The sequence below is a fragment of the Microdochium trichocladiopsis genome, assembly GCF_020744255.1.
Source record: "Microdochium trichocladiopsis strain MPI-CAGE-CH-0230 chromosome Unknown B0I36scaffold_5, whole genome shotgun sequence".
In the NCBI taxonomy this organism is placed as follows: Eukaryota; Fungi; Ascomycota; class Sordariomycetes; order Xylariales; family Microdochiaceae; genus Microdochium; species Microdochium trichocladiopsis.
This window is the reverse complement of record NW_025763548.1, coordinates 1,405,131-1,426,375: the sequence shown is the minus strand read 5'-3', so window position 1 is coordinate 1,426,375 and position 21,245 is coordinate 1,405,131. Positions and strand designations below refer to the sequence as shown.

The 21,245-nt window shown below is 55.9% G+C and overlaps 7 protein-coding genes across 7 annotated transcripts; 3 read left to right on the top strand and 4 right to left on the bottom strand.

The window, feature by feature from the left end:
* Positions 1-1,915: 1,915 nt before the first annotated feature.
* B0I36DRAFT_362770 (uncharacterized protein) lies at positions 1,916-3,031 on the top strand (the record flags this gene model as incomplete). Its single annotated transcript, XM_046158712.1, has 3 exons — positions 1,916-2,451; positions 2,689-2,851; positions 2,972-3,031. The coding sequence occupies 3 exons, from the start codon at positions 1,916-1,918 to the stop codon at positions 3,029-3,031; spliced, it is 759 nt and encodes a 252-aa protein (XP_046012668.1).
* Positions 3,032-5,102: 2,071 nt separating this feature from the next.
* On the top strand, positions 5,103-6,292 carry B0I36DRAFT_362769 (NAD(P)H-dependent D-xylose reductase; the record flags this gene model as incomplete). The annotated part of the gene is made up of 3 exons (XM_046158711.1): positions 5,103-5,135; positions 5,199-5,258; positions 5,411-6,292. 3 exons carry the CDS (start codon positions 5,103-5,105, stop codon positions 6,290-6,292), a joined length of 975 nt encoding a protein of 324 aa, XP_046012667.1.
* Positions 6,293-6,419: 127 nt separating this feature from the next.
* Positions 6,420-7,534, bottom strand: B0I36DRAFT_322950 (uncharacterized protein). The gene is made up of 2 exons (XM_046153909.1): positions 7,248-7,534; positions 6,420-6,943 (listed from the first exon to the last, which is right to left on the bottom strand). Exons 1-2 carry the CDS (start codon positions 7,484-7,486, stop codon positions 6,709-6,711), a joined length of 474 nt encoding a protein of 157 aa, XP_046012666.1. The 5' UTR covers positions 7,487-7,534; the 3' UTR covers positions 6,420-6,708.
* Positions 7,535-7,730: 196 nt separating this feature from the next.
* Positions 7,731-10,996, bottom strand: B0I36DRAFT_242191 (Phosphatidylinositolglycan class N-domain-containing protein; the record flags this gene model as incomplete). The annotated part of the gene is made up of 5 exons (XM_046149884.1): positions 7,731-8,675; positions 8,731-8,872; positions 8,924-9,111; positions 9,164-10,722; positions 10,819-10,996. 5 exons carry the CDS (start codon positions 10,994-10,996, stop codon positions 7,731-7,733), a joined length of 3,012 nt encoding a protein of 1,003 aa, XP_046012665.1.
* Positions 10,997-11,792: 796 nt separating this feature from the next.
* B0I36DRAFT_322947 (Rad17 cell cycle checkpoint protein-domain-containing protein) lies at positions 11,793-15,348 on the top strand. Its single transcript, XM_046153908.1, has one exon. The coding sequence runs from the start codon at positions 12,259-12,261 to the stop codon at positions 14,950-14,952; it is 2,694 nt and encodes an 897-aa protein (XP_046012664.1). The 5' UTR covers positions 11,793-12,258; the 3' UTR covers positions 14,953-15,348.
* A 137-nt stretch (positions 15,349-15,485) lies between these two features.
* Positions 15,486-17,970, bottom strand: B0I36DRAFT_288756 (rab GDP-dissociation inhibitor). The gene is made up of 8 exons (XM_046151654.1): positions 17,790-17,970; positions 17,523-17,547; positions 17,354-17,413; positions 17,188-17,215; positions 16,742-17,087; positions 16,110-16,652; positions 15,891-16,045; positions 15,486-15,818 (listed from the first exon to the last, which is right to left on the bottom strand). Exons 1-8 carry the CDS (start codon positions 17,833-17,835, stop codon positions 15,630-15,632), a joined length of 1,392 nt encoding a protein of 463 aa, XP_046012663.1. The 5' UTR covers positions 17,836-17,970; the 3' UTR covers positions 15,486-15,629.
* Positions 17,971-18,456: 486 nt separating this feature from the next.
* Positions 18,457-19,909, bottom strand: B0I36DRAFT_322945 (mitochondrial 39-S ribosomal protein L47 (MRP-L47)-domain-containing protein). Its single transcript, XM_046153907.1, has 2 exons — positions 19,065-19,909; positions 18,457-18,946 (listed from the first exon to the last, which is right to left on the bottom strand). The coding sequence occupies exons 1-2, from the start codon at positions 19,626-19,628 to the stop codon at positions 18,692-18,694; spliced, it is 819 nt and encodes a 272-aa protein (XP_046012662.1). The 5' UTR covers positions 19,629-19,909; the 3' UTR covers positions 18,457-18,691.
* Between the last annotated feature and the right edge of the window lie 1,336 nt (positions 19,910-21,245).

Sequence of the window (21,245 nt, the reverse complement as noted above, 5' to 3'; positions counted from 1 at the left end):
CAAAAAACACAAACGCTTCACCACACAGATGCATGTCAGTTCCCCAGTTTTGGACAACATGTTCAAAACATACCATATGAAGCACGTTCGCAGCTTTGTCACCCTCCGTGAGCAGTCAATGCCGCAGGTCAAAGGCTTCCGCTCAGTCCAATACTCCACACACTCCCTCAGAGGTGCAGCTTCTCCCTGGGGAGACATCCAAGATACCGTGGCTGCTCCAGATGGCCCGAGTCAGCATCTTATGCAGGCCGGCAGAAACTGTAGCGTGAGTGTTTCTAATGACCGCGTCCGATAACTGATGCTCTGTGTGTAGCGATCGTTGTTCAATCGCGAAGGGGACCATTGCTTCTCACTGGTCCATGCTCTGAAGACTACTGTCCACGCAGCCATTATTTAAGCCAGTAGGGCAGGGCAATGCAGTGAGTGAGCTACCCCAGGCGAAGCACCTTCTGCCTTAGCTCTGTGTCCATGCTTGAGTGCTGTAAATGGTTCTACCTAACTACATTGAACCCTCTCTCCCTCCTAACCCCCCCAACCATCCATAACGCCTTTGACTTTCTCGCATCGTCATCGGTACCAGCGCAACGGATGCCATCACAGGACAGTGGAACGCAGATCCTCTCAAGAGCATATTGACTCTCCTTGTGTTTTGAAATCTTCTCCTCCTTGCTAGCGATCTGCCAGTCTTGAGTTTGTAAGTGACAACTGTCTCACACCAACGCCACATCAATCTCACAACTGTACTGAACATATATATGGACTGACAAAGGACCCCAAAAGCCTTCAACCGTCCCCGACCTACCGATCCTTTTCTCCATCCCGTATCTCAAGTGCCGTCTAGACTTTCTTTGACCTCCACGGCAAGCCCGACGCAGTCAAGAAGTCCTGAGCACCCACCACCTCCTTTCCCCACTCATCGAGCGAGCAGACGCTCTACATCGCCACGACCCTCGTTCACACTAACAACATCGGCACGTCGTCGCCAAGTATCAGTGAGTACAGCCAAACTTCCTTCATCGCCTCCTAGGTCATGTCGTTCTCGTGCTTGACTCTTCCCCTCCTGCCTTGTCCCAATCTGATGTCCGACCTTCTGACATTCAAGATGTCACAGGTGTCCAAACATCAAAGTTCTCAGTCAGGATGAGTGAACAACCGACAGCTGAAACAGTGAGTTACCTTCCACATGTACCTCACGTCATATTATTTTCTTTCTTTACATATTCTTGGCGCTCTACTATTCTCCTGTTCTGTCTCGCACAGACTGCCCCCAATTTCAAGCACCTCGGATCCTCAGGGTCAAGTTTCGATTCAACTGACGTCATGAAATCCGGGTCCCTAGTCCGGATGGACGGACATGCCTGGCGACAAGGTAAGTGCCAATGGCCCTCGCAATATCGCTAGGTATATGCTCTAATTTCGACACATAGAGAGATGAGCAGACAGCTGTCGGCGCCGTTGACCTGCCCGGTGTAGACTACAAATTCAATCAGGTTAGTCATTCTTCCCCCAGCAGGGAGAACTGGCAACCAACAACGTTTGGATCCAAAGGCCGAAGCGGGAGAATGGGCAGCGGAGGCAACTCAGCACTGGTTACGATGACCCCAAGCATGCAAGTTAAGGTATCATCTGGCCGGTGAAAGTCGGGCACAATACTGATCATGCTGTTCGTATTCTCCAGAATTTTCACGGCCATGTCGAGTTCTCCGGGAGTTCGTTCAGAGGTGCACGACGAGAACCTCATCATAGAATGCCCATCCTGCTCCAGTACGCAGGAAAGTCATTCAGCTTCCCAAGCGACAGGGACATTTACGATGTTGGTATTTGTGGTCGAGAATCCATCACGTATATGCTGTCTTTCGTATATACTGCTGGACGGATCCCTCGTCTCCTCATCCATCTTCTGCACCACAACACCATGAGATCCAGAGGTCCTGTGGCCTTGGGCCATTTCGCGATTGCTGTTGACGCATCGCTCGAGGCTTCATGCCATTTCCTCGATGCCGAAGCGACCACGGATAAGCTCAAGACCTTCAATCCTAGAGTCACCGTCCAGGACAAGCGTGGCTGCACTACCCTCGACATCTCGACCAATTGCGTCAAGGATGCTCTCGATGGCTCTCATCTGAAGTTGACCAGCAGGGCAATCCGTCGCCAATTCGATGCTCTTCGTGAGGCCTTCAACACTCATGATCAATCCGAGAAGCATCGCATTTGCATCACAATGTCCAGTGATCAACGCGCTGCTGGCCCGGGACAGATGTCGCCAACGATGACATACTTCTTCCAAGCGTACAGTATCAAGAACTGCGACTGGCAGAGAGGCTGGTTGGCGAAGCGCCCCAAGGCACGAATCCTCAATCCCGGCACAGTCATTCGCCTTGACAACACGTCCGGCAACACCAAGGCATGTTACACTTGCAACAGCACTGACCACCTTGCTCGAGACTGTCCGTTGGTGGTTTGCAAGTACTGCTCTGACTTCGGTCACAAGGCGGCGACTTGTCCAGCCAAGATCCATTGCCTCCGATGCTTCCAATGCGGAGAGCTGGAGCACACCCGTCGCGGGTGTCCCATTCCTGTTGAATGGCTGGTGTGCACCGACTGCGGCGGACAGGGCCATGTTGCTGGCCTCTGTGCAAAGAACTTGAGAGGGGTGAAGCGGCCTACTGACGCCCTCATTCCTCACAGACTGACTCGCCGAGACTTTGCTGCACCGACGGCATCCAATGAGATCGAGCGCATGATGTTGGCGTACCGCGAGGCTGCAGAGACTGGCACTGAGGTCTCTTACGTGGCTAACGCGCCTCTTGATGGCTCCCCTGCTCTCGGAACTGGTGCTGGGACGGGTGTGGTAGGTGGTGGGAATAGGGATTGGGCTCCAGCGGGTGGTGCTGCAACTGGTCAGAACAATGGTATGCCCGCTTGGTGAAGATGGACTCGCAGGTTTTCAAATGGACTTAAGGAACATTAGAGGGTTTCCGCCTGGAACAGGATTGTGGACGAGTGGCAACAGGAACAAGAAGAGAGATAGATGTGCCGCTAGCCCAGAATTGATGCAGATCACGGAAACTCTTCAGTGACATTGATCTATGTGCATGCGCTTGCGAGCTGTAAGAGAGACGCAATCGTGGTTTCATCTTGGTCCGCATGACGGCGGTGCGAGTTATCTCAGGTACATCAAGTTTGGAAAACTACAAGGTATTGTATAGCCTGTAGGGCGCCTGTTCATCCGGGATGCTGCTGGATATGCTGGGCGGACCAGGACAGGCCCCGGATAATACCGCCATGCTGGTCTCTCTGGCCGTACTTTCTAATACCAATGTTCAGCCTCAAAGACAGGGAACATCTATGACCGCCAGCGATGCATTTTCTGTGCTGACGACTTTGCAATCTTGGACGACTGCCTTCCAGAATATGTCCAGGATTGAAAGGCTCAAAAAAGAGGGCGGCCCAGCACAACTTGGGCTGCAGTCGGGCACATCGCCTTCCATTGTACCACAAACCCACGGCTTCCCCCTTTTTCCCTTTTCCTTTTGCCTTTATACATATGCTGTGGGGTGAAAAGTCACATGGGGCATCCGCCAGCTTCACTGTCTTGTTCGGCAGAATTGTGTAAACTTCATGCTGAGTGGTAGTCTGGGTAAGAACCTGGCTTGTCGGCCATTGATTGGGCTGGGATTGCGGGGCTAGGGAAAAACACTAGCCCGTCCTGGGCATGTCAAACGGATATGATTGGTGCGCAAGTCTGTAGCTCGCCAAATGTGGCAGACATTACGACTTGCAAGAAGTTGTTGCCAACGCCGTCCTTTCTCTCGAGGGAGGTTCAGAGAGACCACTACGATCTCAATTGAAGTCTCAATTGAGAAGACTCACCAAAGGCGCAGCAGAGGCCAGTACTGGAGAGCCGAGAGATGAGGCCATGAGGTGGTGTATGCCAGCTCAATCCCTGCGCAACTGGTGCCTTTCAAACTCTTCAGCATCTGGCCTGACGAGAGTGACAGTTCAGAGGCTGTGCCTTTGTAGCTCCAAGTCGCTCAATTCATGCCAAGAGGTTTGTGGATGTGTTGGGTGCGTCCTTTCCCCGCGACCGAGCTACTGCTTCATTGCGCCTCGCCGCTGCCGTCGTGTTGACCATGTCCAGAACCTCTGCCCGAAAGGTCTCTGGCCCCAAAGCTATGTGACATGGTGGATGAAGCTGGTCGAGGCTCGCAGGTGGATGTCGTCGGGGAAGCGTGCTGCAGGCATTGGTGCGGCTATCGTGAGGGGAGGGGCATTTTGTCGTCGCAAGTCGGTCGTTGGTTGGGCGGGTCATTGTCCACCGTGGGAGAGGGAGGTTGGCCTTTGCGGATGGAGCCGTCTCGCAGGCTCAGTGCCCGGACCGCGAGGTGGCCTCGCAATAGCTGAGACGGTTCCTGTGGCGAGGCAGTCGTCAGCGGGACTGTGAGCCTTGATATAATCAATGCCCACAAGTGATTGCCCCTGGGAAAAGAAACCGGCCGGCTAATGGATAAAATGGTTATTCTTTTTGGGGGATGCGGGCAGCTTCCCCTCAGCCCCCACCCCAATGCCCAATGCCCCCAGCGGAGCTGCTCCGCTGGGCAGCTTTAGGCGCCCTGGGACATCACCCACAGCGCTTTCAGCGGGCGAGGATCGCCCAGACTTTACCCGACGGCGCCAGCGCCGTGGTACAACCTGCCAGATCGGGGCATGGGGTAGAGGGGGCCGAGTACCTGCCTCGTGCCGGTGCCGGTGCCTGTGCCGTGCCCCTCCTCCAGCTAGCGATGATGTCGTCGGCGCCCTGCGATCCACAACACGCGCCCGAGTCCACTGCTGTGGAGGGGCAGCCAGCCCCAGCACACTAGCATCAACAGAGTCGCTGGAGCACGAAGTGGAGGAGCTGGAGACCGAGGGGAAAGAAGCGGGAGGAAATGCCACGCCCCTCTCGGGGTCGCGTCGCATCGCCACTTTTCCCACGGCGCAATAAAACGTGCCGGGTTTCCCTCCTTCCAGCTGCGAGTGCTGCCCTCTCCTGGTTCCCTCGATCTCCTCACCTCTGCTCTTGCCAAATTTTTGTGATCAAACACAAGAACAATACTGCCAAAATGGTTCCTTCAATCAAGCTCTCCTCTGGCCACGTACGTCTACTGCCCTCCTGGTCCTCTACTTCGTCGAGTTGTGCTCCCGCTAACACCCAACAGGAAATGCCCGTCGTCGGCTTTGGCATCTGGAAGGTCCCCCGTGAAACCTGTGCTGAGCAAGTAAGTCTTTGCCCTCAGAAGATGCTTCCAAGGAAGCCGTCTATCCTCATGGCTGAGGTGGTGGACGAAGGCCTGAGGCTCTGGCGATGTTCTACTATCTGGACCCTTTTCTGCGAGCCCAACCAGGCTGACTCTCTGCTCTTCGCCAACAGGTCTACCAGGCCATCAAGCTGGGCTACCGCCACATTGACGGCGCGTGGGACTACACCAACAGCAAGGAGGCCGGCGAGGGTGTGCGCCGCGCCATCTCCGAGGGCATCATCAAGCGCGAGGACATCTTCATCACGTCCAAGCTGTGGAACAACTACCACAAGCGCGAGCACGCGCTCGAGCAGGCCCGCCTCGAGAACGAGGCCTGGGGCCTCGGCTACCTCGACCTCTTCCTCATCCACTTCCCCATCGCCCTCGAGTTCATCCCCTTTGAGGAGATCCGCTTCCCCTGCTTCTGGACCGACAAGGAGCAGACAAAGGTCACCCCCTTGGCCAAGGTGCCCCTCTCCGAGACCTGGGCCGCCCTCGAGGAGCTCGTCTCCCAGCCCGACGCCTTCATCCGCAGCATCGGCGTCTCCAACTTCCACACCCAGACCCTCTACGACCTGCTCAACTATGCCAAGATCCCGCCCGCGGTCCTCCAGATCGAGCACCACCCTTACCTCACCCAGCCCAACCTCGTCCACATGGCCCAGGAGAACGGCATCGCCGTGACGGGCTACTCGACCTTTGGGCCCCAGAGCTTCATCGAGCTCGGCAACGCCGCGGCCAAGGGCACCAAGCCCCTCTTCGAGGCCGACGTCGTGACCAAGATTGCCGCCAAGCATGGCAAGACGCCCAGCCAGGTCCTCCTGCGCTTCTGCACGCAGCGCGACATCATTGTCATCCCAAAGTCCAACAACGTCGAGCGCCTCAAGCAGAACCTCGAGTCTGTCGAGTTCGACCTCTCCAAGGAGGAGCTCGACGAGATTGCCAGCCTCAACCAGAACCTGCGCTTCAACGACCCTTCGACCCTCGGCCGCCCCATCCGCATCTTCACCTAAAGTGGTTTGGGTGTTTGAGGGGGTTCCTGTTGTGAGAGGTAAAACGGAGAAAAGGGGGAAGGGGTTTATCGAGTAGCTCTAGACAGGGCCGATGAATAAAAACACAAACAAAACGGTTCACGATGAGTGGAGAGACGGGGGCTTCTCGCCCATTATGTGAGATACTGGCGTCCTGTGTATTGCTCGCTGTGTGAGCCAAACCCACCATCTGCCGCCGAGAATGTTTTGATGCCGAAATGATGAGAAAGGGGCACCGCTTTGCCCCTGTGTCCTGGCTAGAAAGCACAGATCGTATTCGTACAAACTCGTCACATTTTCGCCGACAAAACATGCGTGCTTCTCCCCCTCTTGCGCCCTAGATGCCTTCAACCCTTCTTCCCCCAGCCCGGTATGAGCGAACCATCAACTAAGGTTTCTCACTTCCTTTCCGGTCCAGCACCACCACCACCACCGGCAGACGAGGAAGTAGAATGGTCAACAACCCTGATCCTCGGCGCCAGCGCCCGGAGCTCCTCCCGATCCCGCTCCGTCGGCTCCGCGATGCCCAGCTTCTCCCCCGCGGCGTCGGTAAACTGCAGGCCCACGAGGCCCCAGGTGAACAGGCCCGCGCCGACGAGCAGGCGTGTGCGGGGGCTGAGGTTCTTGAATGATCTATTTTTTTGATGAGAGAGGTCAGGGATGGGTTGTGACATGTTTGTTGGTGGGTGTGGTGGACATTTCACTTCGTTTTTGCGGCTTGGGGTGGGAAAAGAGAGAGGAGAGGAGAGGAGAGGAGAGGCAACGGGGGGCGGATCTTAATCTTGTATAGTGTGTTTGAGGAAGCGGTTCGGAGAAACACGCAAAGGAAAGCTCTTGAGTGGAAGGAGAGAAGACATGATGTTTCATGAGAACGACAAATCCCATGTATGAGAGGAAAACACAACGACAGTCAAATGTGAAGCTCGGGAAGACTCACTGAAACAGAGACATTGTCCTCCTCCTCCTCCTCGTTGTCACCCTCGTCTTGTACCTTTCTTGTATGATGGCTGAGAATAGGCTGCACTCCACGGGCTGATCCCGCGATGCTTTTCTTCCGGATCGGAAAGCCCCCAGTCTATCCCTCTCAAGAGATGTGTTGCGGTTGCTTGCAAGTGTTGATGGCCCCGAGGGAGAATTGTTGTAGGAGGTCAGTACTAAAAGGCATGTGACACTCATGGCTCAGGAATATCTCCACAAATTGCAACGCAACCCACTGCCGCACTTCTCCAAACTTGCCCCGCCCGCATAATCAAGTATTACTGGCTAGATGCATGCAAGTCGACAACGGTCCACGTACGTCCCAGAAGATGCCATCATGCACACATTCTTAACCTCGTCTATTGTACTTTTATTGTAGTTTATTCACGGCATATATTGCCATTATATATAAATCATCCACCGCTCACCCCGCAGCACAACTTTACCCCGTCGTCGCTTGCGGTGTCGCGCTGTCACCTGACCTCGCACTCGAATCGTCCACAGGCATGCTCACGCCGTTCCCACTTACGGCCTTCTTCTCCGTGCCAGTAGCGGCGGTTCCCCTGTCAACCTCGACGCCGGCAATGAACAAGGCACTAACCCCTTCAAGCCCAGCGACAAAGACACAGAGCATGCTGGCAATGATGAAGTGCGTGATCGTCGAGCCAATCTCGAGCCACGAGCCTTCGTCCTTGACCACCCAGAAAAAGTACAATGTCAGCACGTCACTCATGGCCATGGCGACCATGAAGAGCGCCGACGGCGCCACACCCAGGCGCATGTTGAGGATGCCCAGGTTGGCCGAGATCAGCGCGAACGGCACCATAATCTTGAACAGCATCAGCGCCGTCTGCGAGAACGGCTCAAAGATGGGGATGAGCCGCGTCACGCTCTCCAAGCTGAACCCCGAGACTGAAGCAATGTTGCCCGTGCTGAAAAATGCCGACTGCAAGAGGACAAAGAAGAAAAGGGCGATGCGGGCATCAGAAAGCGTGAGTGGCCTGAACTGAGACACGACCACGTCGGCTACTGCCGCCGCAGGTCCTGCCGCACTGTCGATGTCCTTCTGCTGTGCTTCTCTCGCAAATGCGTTGCTGTGGTGCTCAAGCCGCACCCAGGTGATCAAAGTCAGGGAGAAGACGACGTAAAAGAAGCCCTCATAGGAGATCGTCAAGATGACAAATGTTGGGGCGCAGGTGAGGAAGATGGCCAGGAGCCGGTGCAGGTAGTGTGTGTTGGGCTGCAGACGGTGTGCCAGCGGCATGAGGAACGATGTCACCAGGATGATCCAGCCAACAACCTGGTTGCCGCGTGGAAGGCCCTGTTTCGCAGCCAGCGACAAGGCGCTCGACCGTGTCACGATAATGGACAAGGCAATCAGGCCAGTCTGTACAAACTGATCAGCATAGCGCAGGCATTTCATTTCTGCTGGCAAATCTTACCTGTACACCAATCAGACCTCTTGAGATGTGGTTGTTGCGTGGGACATGGGCCTTAGGCTCAAGCGAGGGGTCGGTCAGGATCTTGTCTTCAAATATGAGGTAAACAAGGCCCACAAGGACCATGAGAGCGCCTCCGCCGACGCTGCACAGAATCAGTTGCTGTACTTCGCAAGTTTGTGGTTTATGCACTTACATCATAGGGACGTTCTCGACCTTCATTGGCGACAGGAGTGTGAAAGAGCTCATAAGCAAGCACGAGGCTATCCAAGTAGCGGCCAACGCGGCATGCTTTCTCAGGAACGACATTCCCAGGAATACTGGGAACAGCGCGCCCATCACATAGAGACCAGTCAGAATCTCGCGGTAGATGTAGCCAAAAGCCTAGGATACATAATTAGCGCAGGCGAATCCTGTAGTTAACCAAGGCACTTACCAGAGACTGGATGACCGCTATGTATGCGATGGTGTTGATCATAATAGACATGACGTTGCTGCTAGTCTTGACATGGGCGAACAAGACCCGGCAGCCCCTGACCAAGCTCTCCCTCCGAGCGTATACTGCTTCCCAGAAGAAGACAGGGAAAAAGGCATACGCGTAATAGGTAGGGGGTGACTGGGAGATCACAAACGAGGCGTAGAGGGCGACCAGGATGGACGAGAAGGCGAGCAGAGACCCAATCGAGCGCGATGTTTGTGCGGCGCCCTGAATAACATGCAGGTCTATAACCGTGGTGGCGGCGTAAGCAATCCAGCCAAGATACCCAATGGTGATGAGCGCGCGAAGGAACAGCCAGTCGTAGGTCTGCAGATATCGCATGCCTTGCAGGCCAATCTTCATCAGCACAGCAGTCTCCTCAATTGCTTCCTCAAAGTGTCCATCGTCGATGAGCTTCCTGATCGCAGCCAGCCGGGCGGACGCAGTGACACCTGCTGATTCGGAGAGGGGGCTATATTCGCGAAACCTGAGCTCCTTGGCCTTCTTGCCAGCCTCCTTGACTCTGTACATCTCGAGAATTTCTTGCGCGTTGACGAACGACGCTTCTGCCTTTTCTTTGATGTCCGCCGCCAAGAAGGAGAGCGGGAGCTCGCCCACGGAATTGGCGGGGTACTCGACACCGACGAGGTAGGCCATCAGCGCCGCAACGTCAGCTTGAGCGACATCATGCCGCTGGATATCATCCAAACCCCAATCAGAAGAATACTCGTCATGGCCGGGAGCAACAGTGGTCGGAAACACAGACGGCTTGGCGACACCAGAGCCCCAGGCGATGAGCGGAGTTCTCGTATTGTCAGGATGCCCATCACCGTGGCTGCCCAGATCATTCATCCCGTGGTCGGCAGTAAAGACAAAGGCGGTCCTGTCGTCATTATAAAAGTTCTGGATCGTCTCGACCACTTCTTTGACACCCTGGTCCACGACCTGGATATTATGCAGGTATTCCTTGGAGTACGGCCGGAAGGAATGGCCCGTCGTGTCGAGACCGAGGAGATGCAAGAAGAAGACGTTCTTGTCCTGTCGCAAGGCACTGTTCAGCGACTTGTTCGTCGCGGCGTCGGCAAACATATCCTTCACGTGGTCAAAGACCCAGTGGTCAAGGTGAAGGGCGTCCTGTGAAAAGTCCTCAAACTCTGGAGGGTAACAGTATGCGTCGATCTTGCCAGGCGTGGCTCCTTGCTCGAACATGGGCAGAATGTCGGGGCTGCCCCAGCTCCAGGTATGACGGCTGCGGTTGAAAACGCTGTCAAAGTTGACGGGGTTGAGCTTCCAGCCAGTGGCGACCGCAGAGACATCTTCGTATAAACCGGCGATGAGCGCAACGTGGCCCGGTCGAGACTCTGTGGGGACTCGGGTATGGGACACGCCGAACGTGCCATGCTGTTGTATCCTGCTGCGCAGGTAGGGTGCCAGTGGTCGCGGAACAAGATCCTCCTCTGTCTTTGGGTACGGGTCGGGGAAGGATTGAAAGGCCTTGTCGGCTCGTAGCCCGTCGCCTACAAGTCGTTTCTATGTTAGCTTTGTGCGTGTTACGCTGCCTTGTAGAACGCCTCCATGTATAACATGACAGTCCCAATCGCTACCAGACGTACCAACAAAGAGGACAAGCCTGTCGGCTGGGGCCTTTGCTCCTTCTGGCCTCTTGATGCTGAACAGATCCATGCCGCTCACTATGGGGCTGACGAAGTAAATGTCAAAGATCGAGTAGATGTAGACAAGGTGGAAGACGACGGCAATCGCCAAGAAGCGAAAGCGGCTGACCCGAGCCATGGCAGGCGATTCGACAGTCGGTGTCAAGACGATCCTGTGTCGATGTGTGTTCTCTCGGCGCTGGCAGAGCTGCTGGAAATATCGACAGTCGCAAAACGGTCCTGGGGGTGCGTTCCGCAGAGTGGAGGCTGGCCGGCTCCACTGACGTAGCGACGAAGCGTGTCCCGCGGATGCAACGGACCCGGCAGATAGACGAGAATGCCCGACTAGGAGGGGCGGGAGAACTTGGAAGGTCAAAGGAAGGTCGAAAGGAAAGAACGGCACCAATGTGCCATGGAAGCTGACGAGGTGGGTGACGATGCCATGGGAAGACAGCAACGGGCGGATGCGAAAAGGACAGCATGGAGCAATAAGAAGCAGTCGGCGGCTGTGGGGTGACGCGCTCACCAGGCCAGGGCAAGACACGAGAATTGGGGACCCCGATGGCGGGCGGTCCTCAAGGTACCTTGGCCGCCCCGTGAATTGAGCTTGGACCCGAGGTACTAGAGTAGCGTAAGGGACGTAACGAATAATTAATTAGAGCAAGCCCAAACGAAGACTCCTCGGGACGCCGGAGCAGCCGGCCCAAGACCACATGGGGCCGCTCATTGGAGACTGGCTGACTGACATGGGCTACTTTGACCCATGCATGGCAATTCACAATTACAACGTGCTGTACCTGGGGATTACGTGATGGTGGATGGGCGGCACTCAAGCGGCGGGTGCACACAACCACCTCGAAGCTCCCCAGAGAGAGGGGCGGCCACTTAAAGTCACAGACGCGTTTCCTCGTGCAGGCGCGACTCCAACAAGGCCCGCGGCGGCTGAGAACCACCCCAGACAGCTTGGAGACATCCGGGCCGGCACGTTCCAAGCATCAGCGTCCTGTCCACACTCCACCAAGTGATCCAGCAGCCGCCACTGCGCAATTGATTTCAAGCAAGTGGGAGTACCGCCTACTTATCCGTACGTACCTAAGCAGGGACCTCCCCGACTGGCAGCCTGCGTCGAGGCTGCTTCCCCGACGTCAGCGCGTGGAGAAAAAGCAACATCCCTCCATCCTCAGCAGGGCCGCCCGCCAGCCCGCATTCTCGACACCCCGTCCCCCAGCTTTCCCGCCTCGACTGGTTCACTCGTGTGGATTCCGTCTCGGCACGCAATCGTGCGCGGTGAAACCACGACAGACATGTATCACCAACGCACAGAGGCCCAATCATAGACGCATCCGCAAAAGCGCCGGCCTCAGATGATGAGCCCCCACAGCCCGATCCGTATCGTTTGCCATGGCACCTCCTCCGGCCAAGCGTCGCCGCCGGAATGTCCTGCCCTCGTCTTCAGATGACGAAGACACTGCGTCCCGGAACGGCCCCAACACACTCAGTCGATACCTAGTCGCCTCTCCCGAAAAGTCGTCCGTCAAGCCGGTCCAGGACGGCTCACCAACGCGGCCAGGCCTCGTCTCTCGGCCTCTGCGGACCTCGACAGCCGGCAATGCCGGGGGTAGCCCCAGCCGACGATCGAATGGCAAGAGAAGCGCTACAAATAGCCCTGCCAAGACGAGGAGCCGCGATGCCATCAGCACTGGCCGCCCAGACCCCACGAAACCGAGGAATGGCGACCTCAAGTCGCTCTTCTCAAAGCAGGCAGAACGTGCCCCAGCATTGTCGCATGCCCAGCTCGAAGACATAGTCAGCGACCCTATCTCGGATGGCGACGGCGACGGCGACATCTTCGTGGCAAGCACCGCCAGCCGAATTGGACAGAATGCAAAGAAGAGGCTCAAGGACGGTTCACAGCCCGTCTCCTCCTCTACTTCCCATGGTCAGCCGACAGGCAGTCAGATGTTCGTTCGCCCCGTGCGGCCAACTCAGGATGCAGTGCCAGATAATGAGCAGCGCCCGTGGTCTGAACGATTCGGTCCTGTCAGTCTTGAAGAGCTCGCTGTGCATAAGAAGAAGGTTGCCGATGTGAGGGCCTGGCTCGAGGGCGTGATTGCTGGTCGCCTACGGCAGAGACTGCTGGTGTTGAAAGGCGCCGCCGGTACAGGGAAAACCACGACCATGCGCCTGCTCGCCAAAGACATGAAATGTGAGCTTCTCGAGTGGCGGAATCCAACAGGTGCGCTTGCGTCTGGACCTGGCGTCCTCTCAGCGTCGGCACAATTTCAAGAGTTTCTCGGCCGAAGCGGCAAGTTCTCGCAACTCGACATCGGGACAGCTGATGATGACGAGCAGAGCGACTCCAAGGTCAAGTCGATGGCGCCGCCGCCGAACAGAAAGTCCAGTGACACTAAGAGGAAGATCATCCTGGTCGAGGAGTTTCCGAACACCTTCGCGCGGTCATCCACAGCCCTGACCTCATTCCGCAACGCGCTGCTGCAATACCTCATTGCAAACACGCCCTCACTGGCCGCCTTTGGACAGCAGACTTCCTCAGAGCCCATAACACCCGTCGTGCTTGTCATCTCGGAAACCCTGCTCACCACAACATCGGCATCAGCGGACAGTTTTACGGCACATCGCCTGCTTGGTCCCGAGATATCTCGACATCCGGGAACGTGCATCATCGAGTTCAATGCCATCGCCCCCACATTACTGGCTGCGGCGTTAGAGCTAGTCGTGCAGAAGGAGGCACGGAAGTCTGGGCGCCGGAAGACGCCTGGGCCCCTGGTTCTGAAGAGGCTAGGCGAGATTGGGGACATTCGAAGTGCAGTCTCCTCGCTAGAGTTTCTGTGTCTCAAAGGTGACAATGAAGCTGACTGGGGTTCCAAGGTTGCCTTCACCAAGCCCAAGAGAGGTGCGAAGAGCGGTGTTGCCCTGACCAAAGGCGAGGTGGACAGCCTGGAGCTCATCTCGCAGCGCGAGTCTAGTCTCGGCATTTTCCATGCGGTGGGCAAGATTGTGTACAACAAGAGAGAAGACCTATCCATGAGTTCGCAGACACCGTCAGGCCTGGCGGAGTCCCTGCCCAGCTACTTGTCGCACAACTCCCGTCCCAGGCGGTCCGAAGTCGCTGTTGACGAACTTATAGACGAGACCGGTACCGACATCCAGACCTTTGTGTCTGCCTTGCACGAGAACTATGCTCTCTCATGCGAGGCCACAAGTCCTTCCGATCCAAATTCAAGTCTGGATTACCTCAACAACTGCCTCGACTATCTCTCTGATAGCGATCTGTTGAGCCCCTCGTGGGACGTCTTCTTTGGTGGATCGGGCTATGGAGGAAGGGATTCCGCCAGCCACGCACTGCGACAGGATGAGATTGCATACCACGTGGCAACACGCGGGCTACTGTTCTCCTTGCCATACCCCGTGAAACGTGCCAAAGCCTCGGGCCGCCCAGGAGGCGACGCATTCAAGATGTTCTATCCGACCAGTATCAAACTGTGGAGGGGCAAGGAAGAGCTAGAGGGCCTCGTTGACCACTGGGCGACGAGTCTACTACGAGGCGATGAGAGCACTAGGAAGCTGACGGAAGGTGCCTCGGCATTCAAGAAGCCCGTCACAGGCGACAGCGGCGATTGGATCAGCCGGCAAGCATCTCAGCAGCGGCGCAACGGCACACAGCAGTCTACCAACCACGGCCAAGGCCAAGGCCAGTCTGCAGGCAGCCCATTGTTGTCTTTGGGCAGCTCTGCACGTCGGGAGATGCTGCTAGAGCGACTGCCTTATATGGCGCACATGGCCCGGAGGCGCAAGCTGACGTTAAGCAGTGCCCGGCTGCGCGAGCTTGAGAAAGTGGTGTCCTTCACGGGTATCGGCCCACCGGCGAACGAGGCAGACGAGGATGGAGCGGAACCCGCGCCAGCAGGAGCAGCATCATCGGAGTCGTGGGCTACAGACCGGCCTACCGAGGAGTCGTCGCCGCGCAAGAAGAGGACTGGGCTCGGCATCCGTCAGAAGCCGGATGACGCTGTCGAGAGCAGTCTGATGACAGTTCAGAAGCTCGTCCTGAGCGATGACGATATCGAGGATTAATATATATATATGTAGTCCTTGGTCGGCCAATGGTGCTGGGAAGCCGCCTAAAATCTGACACAAATCTTCACGGGGCGCAGGAGTTTGGTGGAGTACATCAATGAGATCTGGCAACTTTGACTTTTGTTTGTTCTCTTCCGGTGGGGAGGGTTTCATTTTTTGGCCACGGGCGGCGCGCTTTTCGGAGCGGGAGCGATTCACACAACGGCATTCCCTTTTTTTTTTTAGCGAACGTCGGGGTTCTATGCTCGGCACGGCGTCACCGGAATCTCAAAAGGGTTTCTGATAATCAGGGGCAAGCATATCCCATTACTGTAGAGTAGATGAAGGCATTTCGAACATAATCAAAAAACGACACGAAGTTGCCGTGAACTCAGAGCACGCACATTCCTGCGCCACCAGGCGGAACAGACGACCATATGCTGCTGACTTACTGCCACCGCTCTTGAGACAGCACGTGAACTAGGAGAGGCGCCGATGGTCTACCTCTCAATCCCCGCATGCACTTTTGGCTTTATACAGCACGCGATTAATCATGTTTAAAGATGCTCTTCCGGGCTTACAGCTATCCTTTGTGTGTCCTTGGATTATAGTACGATTCAGTCCATCACTCAAGAGAGTTCCTGTCCATAAAAGAGTGCAAGCTATCTCCCTCCGACGCTCCGCGCCCAGCACATTTACTGCTCGGCCATCTCCACTCCCCTCAAGCCATCAACCTTGAGCTCCTCGCCGGTGGCGCGCAGGTAGATGTCCTTGACATCATCAGTGGTGGTCTCAAAGTGCGAGGTGGCGTCGTAGCTCTTGGAGATGAAGATGTTGTCGGTCTTGCCGGAGTCGACGGGCTCGTAGAGAGGGATGGGAGCGCCCTGGAAAGTTCTTGTGTTAGTCTCCAAACGTCATGCTCGACCGCGAGGCACCTCCAGCTAATTGGTACTTACCATGAACTGCTCCTCAATCTTGCCGAGGCGGTCCAAGCCAGGCTGGAGCTCGAGGTGGTGGTTGGCCGAGGTCTCTGCAATTGTGGACACAATGGCGATGTAGTAGCCCTTAGGGCAGACGTTGTGGGCGGAGGAAACGCAGGCGATGTAGATATCTGAGAGCCCGTTAGTCACAATCGTGCCGAATGCCGGGTTGCAGCTTCTTCTGGTCCGACTCACCGTTCTTGCGTCCGACTTGGGACTGGGGAATGATCAGCTGGGCCGAGTCGCTGTCGTTGGTGCCGGCCAGAGGGTGCTTGAGCACACAGATGGCACGGAGCACGTGGCCAACGACCTTGACCTTGTCGGGGAAGTACGAAGGGTCACCGAGGATCATCTTGGCCTTGGTCTCAAACTTCATCTCCGGCTCAATACCAGACATGGTGGCCTTGATACCGGTCGCCTTGCCACCCTCGTAGATGATCTCATCAACTTGTGTGTTGAGCATGTAGGTACCACCGTAGATGGCTGAGAGACGGGCGAAACCCTGAGGCAGCTCGCCGAGGCCGTAGAGCGGGTAGATGTAAGGTGACTTGCCGTATCTGGCGACGGAGTTACCATACAGCTTGATACGCTCGATGGCCTCGGGGGCGCGGCCGGGGGCAGAGATGTAGCTGTCATCGAGGTACAGGGCCATGGCATGGCCAATGAAGTCCTTGGTGCCAGTCTCGAGTCCGAACTTGTCGTAGAACTCCTTCATGGTGGCCGTGCTGATGTCGAGACCTGAGGGGGGCAGTTAGCACTCTGGACGCGCTACAAGCTCTGGGAGAACACATCCGCAACCATATTCGGCGTCGCCCCGATGAACATACCCTTGTGTGTGGCGGGGTCGTTGATGTCGAAGGTGCCAACCCACTCGATGAAGCTCTTCATGCGGCGCTTCTCAAAAATGCCCATCAGGGGTGACCGCAGAGCCTCGGCGGCATCTGAGGGGACTTTGGCTACGGTGGCCTTGGAGGCGGCGCCCTGCTGGACGAAGCTGCCGGCGACTTGCTTGAACTCGAGGTAGCGGGTGACATCAGTCGAGACGAGGATGTTGGTCAGCTCGCCAGAGGACATGAGGAACTTGGGGACGAGATCGATGTTCCAGTCGTTCGCGCGGCCGTACTTCTTCCACGGCTCCTCGCCAGCGGCGTGGGTGCCATACTTCTTGAATAGCTGTCGATCATTGGTGGTCAGCGATCTGCAAGTGGTGTCGTTACGAAAAGCTTGGGAAGCTTGGGGAGCTTGGTTGAGTCGATGCGATAGGCTGACGTACAGTCTCGAGGTTTACCGACGAGGCCTCTCTGCAAGTCCGGGGATCATATTAGCATCTGTCTGCAGGACTCCAAGCGGAAATGGCCAAGACCACAGAGAGAGGGCTGGGTTGTTGGACAAAACGAAGCTATCAAGATCAGGGGTTGGTTATTCAAACTAAGACGTACCCTCCGTAGTGGTCATTGCGATCAATGTGCAGGACCTTCTTGCCCTTGACACTCAAAACACTGCGCTCATGTTCTTCAGTCAGTTGAAAGTCCCCGGATGCTGTGTCTCGTTGTCACGTCGGATAAAATCGAGCTGCCGTGGCAACTGAGTAGGGTGGCCAAATCGTACCCGGAGAGAATGCACTCGGTCAAGCCTATGGGATTGTTGGAGTCTCGTGGTCAGCCCATGCAATAGAGTAAGTGACGACAGTCGTTGGGCAAAGTGCTCCAGCTGGTCCGCACAGAGCTTGATGTACAGCCTCGCCGCCCATCGTGGACGCGTAGGCTGCGATGCAGAGCTGCTGAGCACTTGCATCGCCGACTTGCCACCCCACTACCTTGGCCGCGGGCAGTGCGGGGCGATAGGGGTCGTCTGCTCGAGGAGGCAAGGGCTTACCGGTGCCAATGACGATGACGTCGTACTCCTTGGCTATCTCGTCCATGTTGAGCGTGCCGTGTCTGTGTTTGCTTTGGGAGGTATAGTGTGGTTGTCACCAGGAAGAGGAGTGCAGTCCAAGATGTAGAGAAGGGGGGCCTCTTTGGGGCCGTCGTGGAGGCGGGAGCTTGGGAAAGTGACGGTGAGGAGAGGCCCCAGCTGCTGCTGCTCTCTGGTGCTACGCTGCACTAACGAGGGATCCGCTTAGGGGCTCTGCTTCCCCTCCCTGGAGGACCCCCATCTGCCTGCTCAGTGCTCGAGCCCGCTTGTGAGCCGCGGGCCTGTTCACCTGTCGGTGCAGAATGACCACCGAGCTCCAGCCAATCATTTCCGCCACCCAACCTGGACAAGACTCCCCTTGATGCGGATCTCAAGTCCCATTCTGCTGCCCTTCTGCGTGCTGCTGCCTTGGTTAAAATTATTGCTGGTCGAGTAGTGGATATCTTGTAGAAGCCACGGGTCATCCGACGATGTTGTTCATTTCACAGCAAGCAGGGGGACAGAGATGAGCAGAAGTCTGAACATCCGTTCGCCGACTCTCCCGTCAGCTGTGAATGTGCTACGCATCTTCTTGCCATGACGTGCACGCTGGCTGACACGCGCAGTGATGGGTGGCACAAAGTCATGAAAGCATCCAGTTGGTCATGTCATGTTGTACATTCATGTTTATACAGCGCCATCGCTTGATGAGGCACTCCTTCTGAGCCTACAATAACTCGTTCCTCTACACCAAAGCCCCCAGGCCTTTGTTTATACAACTGCAAAATTGGAGCTTGGCTTTGGCTCTCATCATCTAGCCGCTTCAGATTGCGGTTCATAGCCAGCATTTGGACGATGGCCAACGTGCCTGCTCCCCCCCCCCCCTACACCCGGGTCTCCTGCTTCGCCTCACCAGCCTGTGCGGGTATTGTTGACGGCTTAGCCGCCTTGACCTCGGCCTGCTCTTCCGCGACCTCAATAGCTGGCGGCTCCGGCTCCATGTAGTCTGTCGGGACATACGGGTTGGCGGCCGAGTTGAGGTCGATCTCCGGGTCGCTCTCGGCGAGCGCTCTCGCGTCTTCCCACAGGTAGTACCGCTCCGTGAGGGCGTGCTTGATGTGCTTCATCGTCTTCTTGACCTGTTCGGCGTTTCAAAAGTGAGGTACTCGTTAGCGTGGCTGGCATCACCCGTGGGAGCTGTCTTGTCCCCAATGATAAAATTACGGATGGAGGCGAGAGAAGTGCTACGTGACTAACCTGCACGTCCCGTTCCTCCATGTCATCTTTTCCAACGGTGTACTCGGCCTTCTCGTACTCGACGGCCATGGTCATGAGGCGGTTCCGCTCCTTGACGCACGTCCACCACAGCCGGTGCAGGTCCTCCCAGCTCTTGTGCCGCAGCTCCTCAACCGTCCACGCCCGGCCGTGCGCCGCGATCTCGTCAGGCTTGATGAGGCGCTGCTTGTTGGCGTAGAAGAAGTCCCAGAGCCCGTGATCCGGGTCCGTCTTGACCTTGGGCTTGAAGCCCTGGACCGGCAGCGGCAGCTCGTCTGGTTGTATCTGCATCCGGTGGCTGGGCTTCGAGCCGCCGTACACGCTGCTCAGGCCGCGCTTCTTGTTGTTGTCCCGCCGCGTCCGCCGCTCGTTGAGCTCGGGTGTTGTAGAGAAGCACTTGTGCGATCGTGGCTGCTGCTGGACGAGGCGGCCAGCAGTCGTCCTGCTCATGCCGAGGGCCGTCGCGGGGCCATGGCAGCTGCTGTGGGTGCTGCTGGCCGTGATGGCCCGGCCGAGCACGGGTCTCACTATCGATGGAGAGGCCATTGAGGCACTGTGGTATGCTTCAAGGGCGATAATTTGGGCTTGCTGGCGTTGCGAGGTCGGAAGTGTCGAGTGCCGTTCTGGTGCATCAGGCCCTTATGCGCAGCAGCATGTCGCGCGACTCTTGAAATTTTGGAGTGGTCGAAAGACGGTGGCACCTGATTGGTCACTTGTGCTGGAGAGTGGTACCCCATTGAGTGGTGGAGTCCACGACCTCCGACTATGAGGAACTCCATCACTTGCTCGCTCCTGCCCACCTTGAAAACCACATGAATCACTTGACGACAACTTGGATTGTGGACCGTCATGACCTGGTTCTCATGGTTTCGATATTTACGTAGCTGGGCCTATCGTTGCATTCATTAATCGAAACGTCCAAGAAAAGCACACCCTTTTCTGTTGTAATTGCCTCCTTTTCCAATCAAGATTATTGTCAATCCAGCTTGCATACTGTTATTTTTGGCAGACATGTACTGGTGATTGTTTTTTTACGAGCTTGAAATATTTCTAAAACTTGGTAATCGATCAAGAACCGCAAAGAAATGTTTGTGCCTGTCAAGCCTTCCTCTGACCATCCTAAGCTTCGGGCTACAAATGTTTCAATAATTATTTCAAGTGATCCGCTGAATCTCAGAGATGTTAACTGTGCGCGGCTAGTCACTTCTCTCATTGAATCATTGGCCTTCTCGAGCTTCTGCCGGCTGGTTGCGATCTGGTCGTGGCCCGAGAGGACCCATCTTGAGATATTGGTGATCGTCCTCCTTCCGGCAAACGACATGTCAGACATGGGTGTTTATCATATGTATCATTCCCACGTCTATCAACATCGCCGAGACCAAATGAAAAAAATGCCTATCGCAAGATACAACAGCACGATGCTCCCGCATGTACCCACACAGGGCGCGTGTGACGCTCCAGTTGACGGGCAGGCCGCATGAAATTGACACCAGTTCGGACCCCTCCGCGATCATGATGGCCAAAGTTGCTCAGGGAGCCCTGTTGGCTTGTGCAAGTTCACGTATATCAGGTGTAGACAGCGAATGCTCACAAGTATAAGTCAAATCGCATGAATTTTACGCGAGGTTGGAAATTTAGCATACCTGTGGCTGTGTAGACTCCAGGGTCGTCGAGAATGCGCATACTAGACCGTACAGATTACTGTCTCGTTGTTGATCAGAAATCTTGCGCAAACATTGCCATTAGTGGTGACGAAGGTCCTCACTTGGTTGAAAATCGCTAATTAAATGTTGCTCAAGCACATTGAACCCGTTCAAGAAGATTCGTTCCATGACGGCGCTATGCTCGTGTGCAGCCCTGTAAGCAAGCCGACCGACCTGTCTCTCATTGACCTTCAAGTTCAAAAAAGAACTTCAGAGTTCGAAGTGATCGTGGATATACTCTGGCTCTATATTTTCGTTGCGCGCTTGCCTTCCGAATAGGTTTGTATGCCAGCAATCGTTATCTACACGAGCATGTCGTGATCTCGACAGGAGCCAATATCGTTCATCAACACCATGGGTATCAACGACTCGGTGGTCGTCTTCAAAGCGCGGGCCCATAAGCATTCACCCAAGAACTGCAACTACATCAAACAGTAGGTGTCAATGTCCACTGCATGTC

What these genes read in the sequence shown, in the direction of transcription:
- B0I36DRAFT_322950 (XM_046153909.1), bottom strand. Translation starts at nt 7,486, where the DNA reads ATGAGTGTCACATGCCTTTTAGTACTGACCTCCTACAACAATTCTCCC. An exon ending in AGGACAATGTCTCTGTTTCA is followed by an intron (nt 6,944 to 7,247) that starts GTGAGTCTTCCC and finishes TCAAAAAAATAG; the next exon opens with ATCATTCAAGAACCTCAGCC.
- B0I36DRAFT_322947 (XM_046153908.1), top strand. Translation starts at nt 12,259, where the DNA reads ATGGCACCTCCTCCGGCCAAGCGTCGCCGCCGGAATGTCCTGCCCTCG.
- B0I36DRAFT_288756 (XM_046151654.1), bottom strand. Translation starts at nt 17,835, where the DNA reads ATGGACGAGATAGCCAAGGAGTACGACGTCATCGTCATTGGCACCG. An exon ending in CCAAGTCGGACGCAAGAACG is followed by an intron (nt 16,046 to 16,109) that starts GTGAGTCGGACC and finishes ACGGGCTCTCAG; the next exon opens with ATATCTACATCGCCTGCGTT. An exon ending in AGATTGAGGAGCAGTTCATG is followed by an intron (nt 15,819 to 15,890) that starts GTAAGTACCAAT and finishes AGAACTTTCCAG; the next exon opens with GGCGCTCCCATCCCTCTCTA.
- B0I36DRAFT_322945 (XM_046153907.1), bottom strand. Translation starts at nt 19,628, where the DNA reads ATGGCCTCTCCATCGATAGTGAGACCCGTGCTCGGCCGGGCCATCACG. An exon ending in TGGAGGAACGGGACGTGCAG is followed by an intron (nt 18,947 to 19,064) that starts GTTAGTCACGTA and finishes AACGCCGAACAG; the next exon opens with GTCAAGAAGACGATGAAGCA.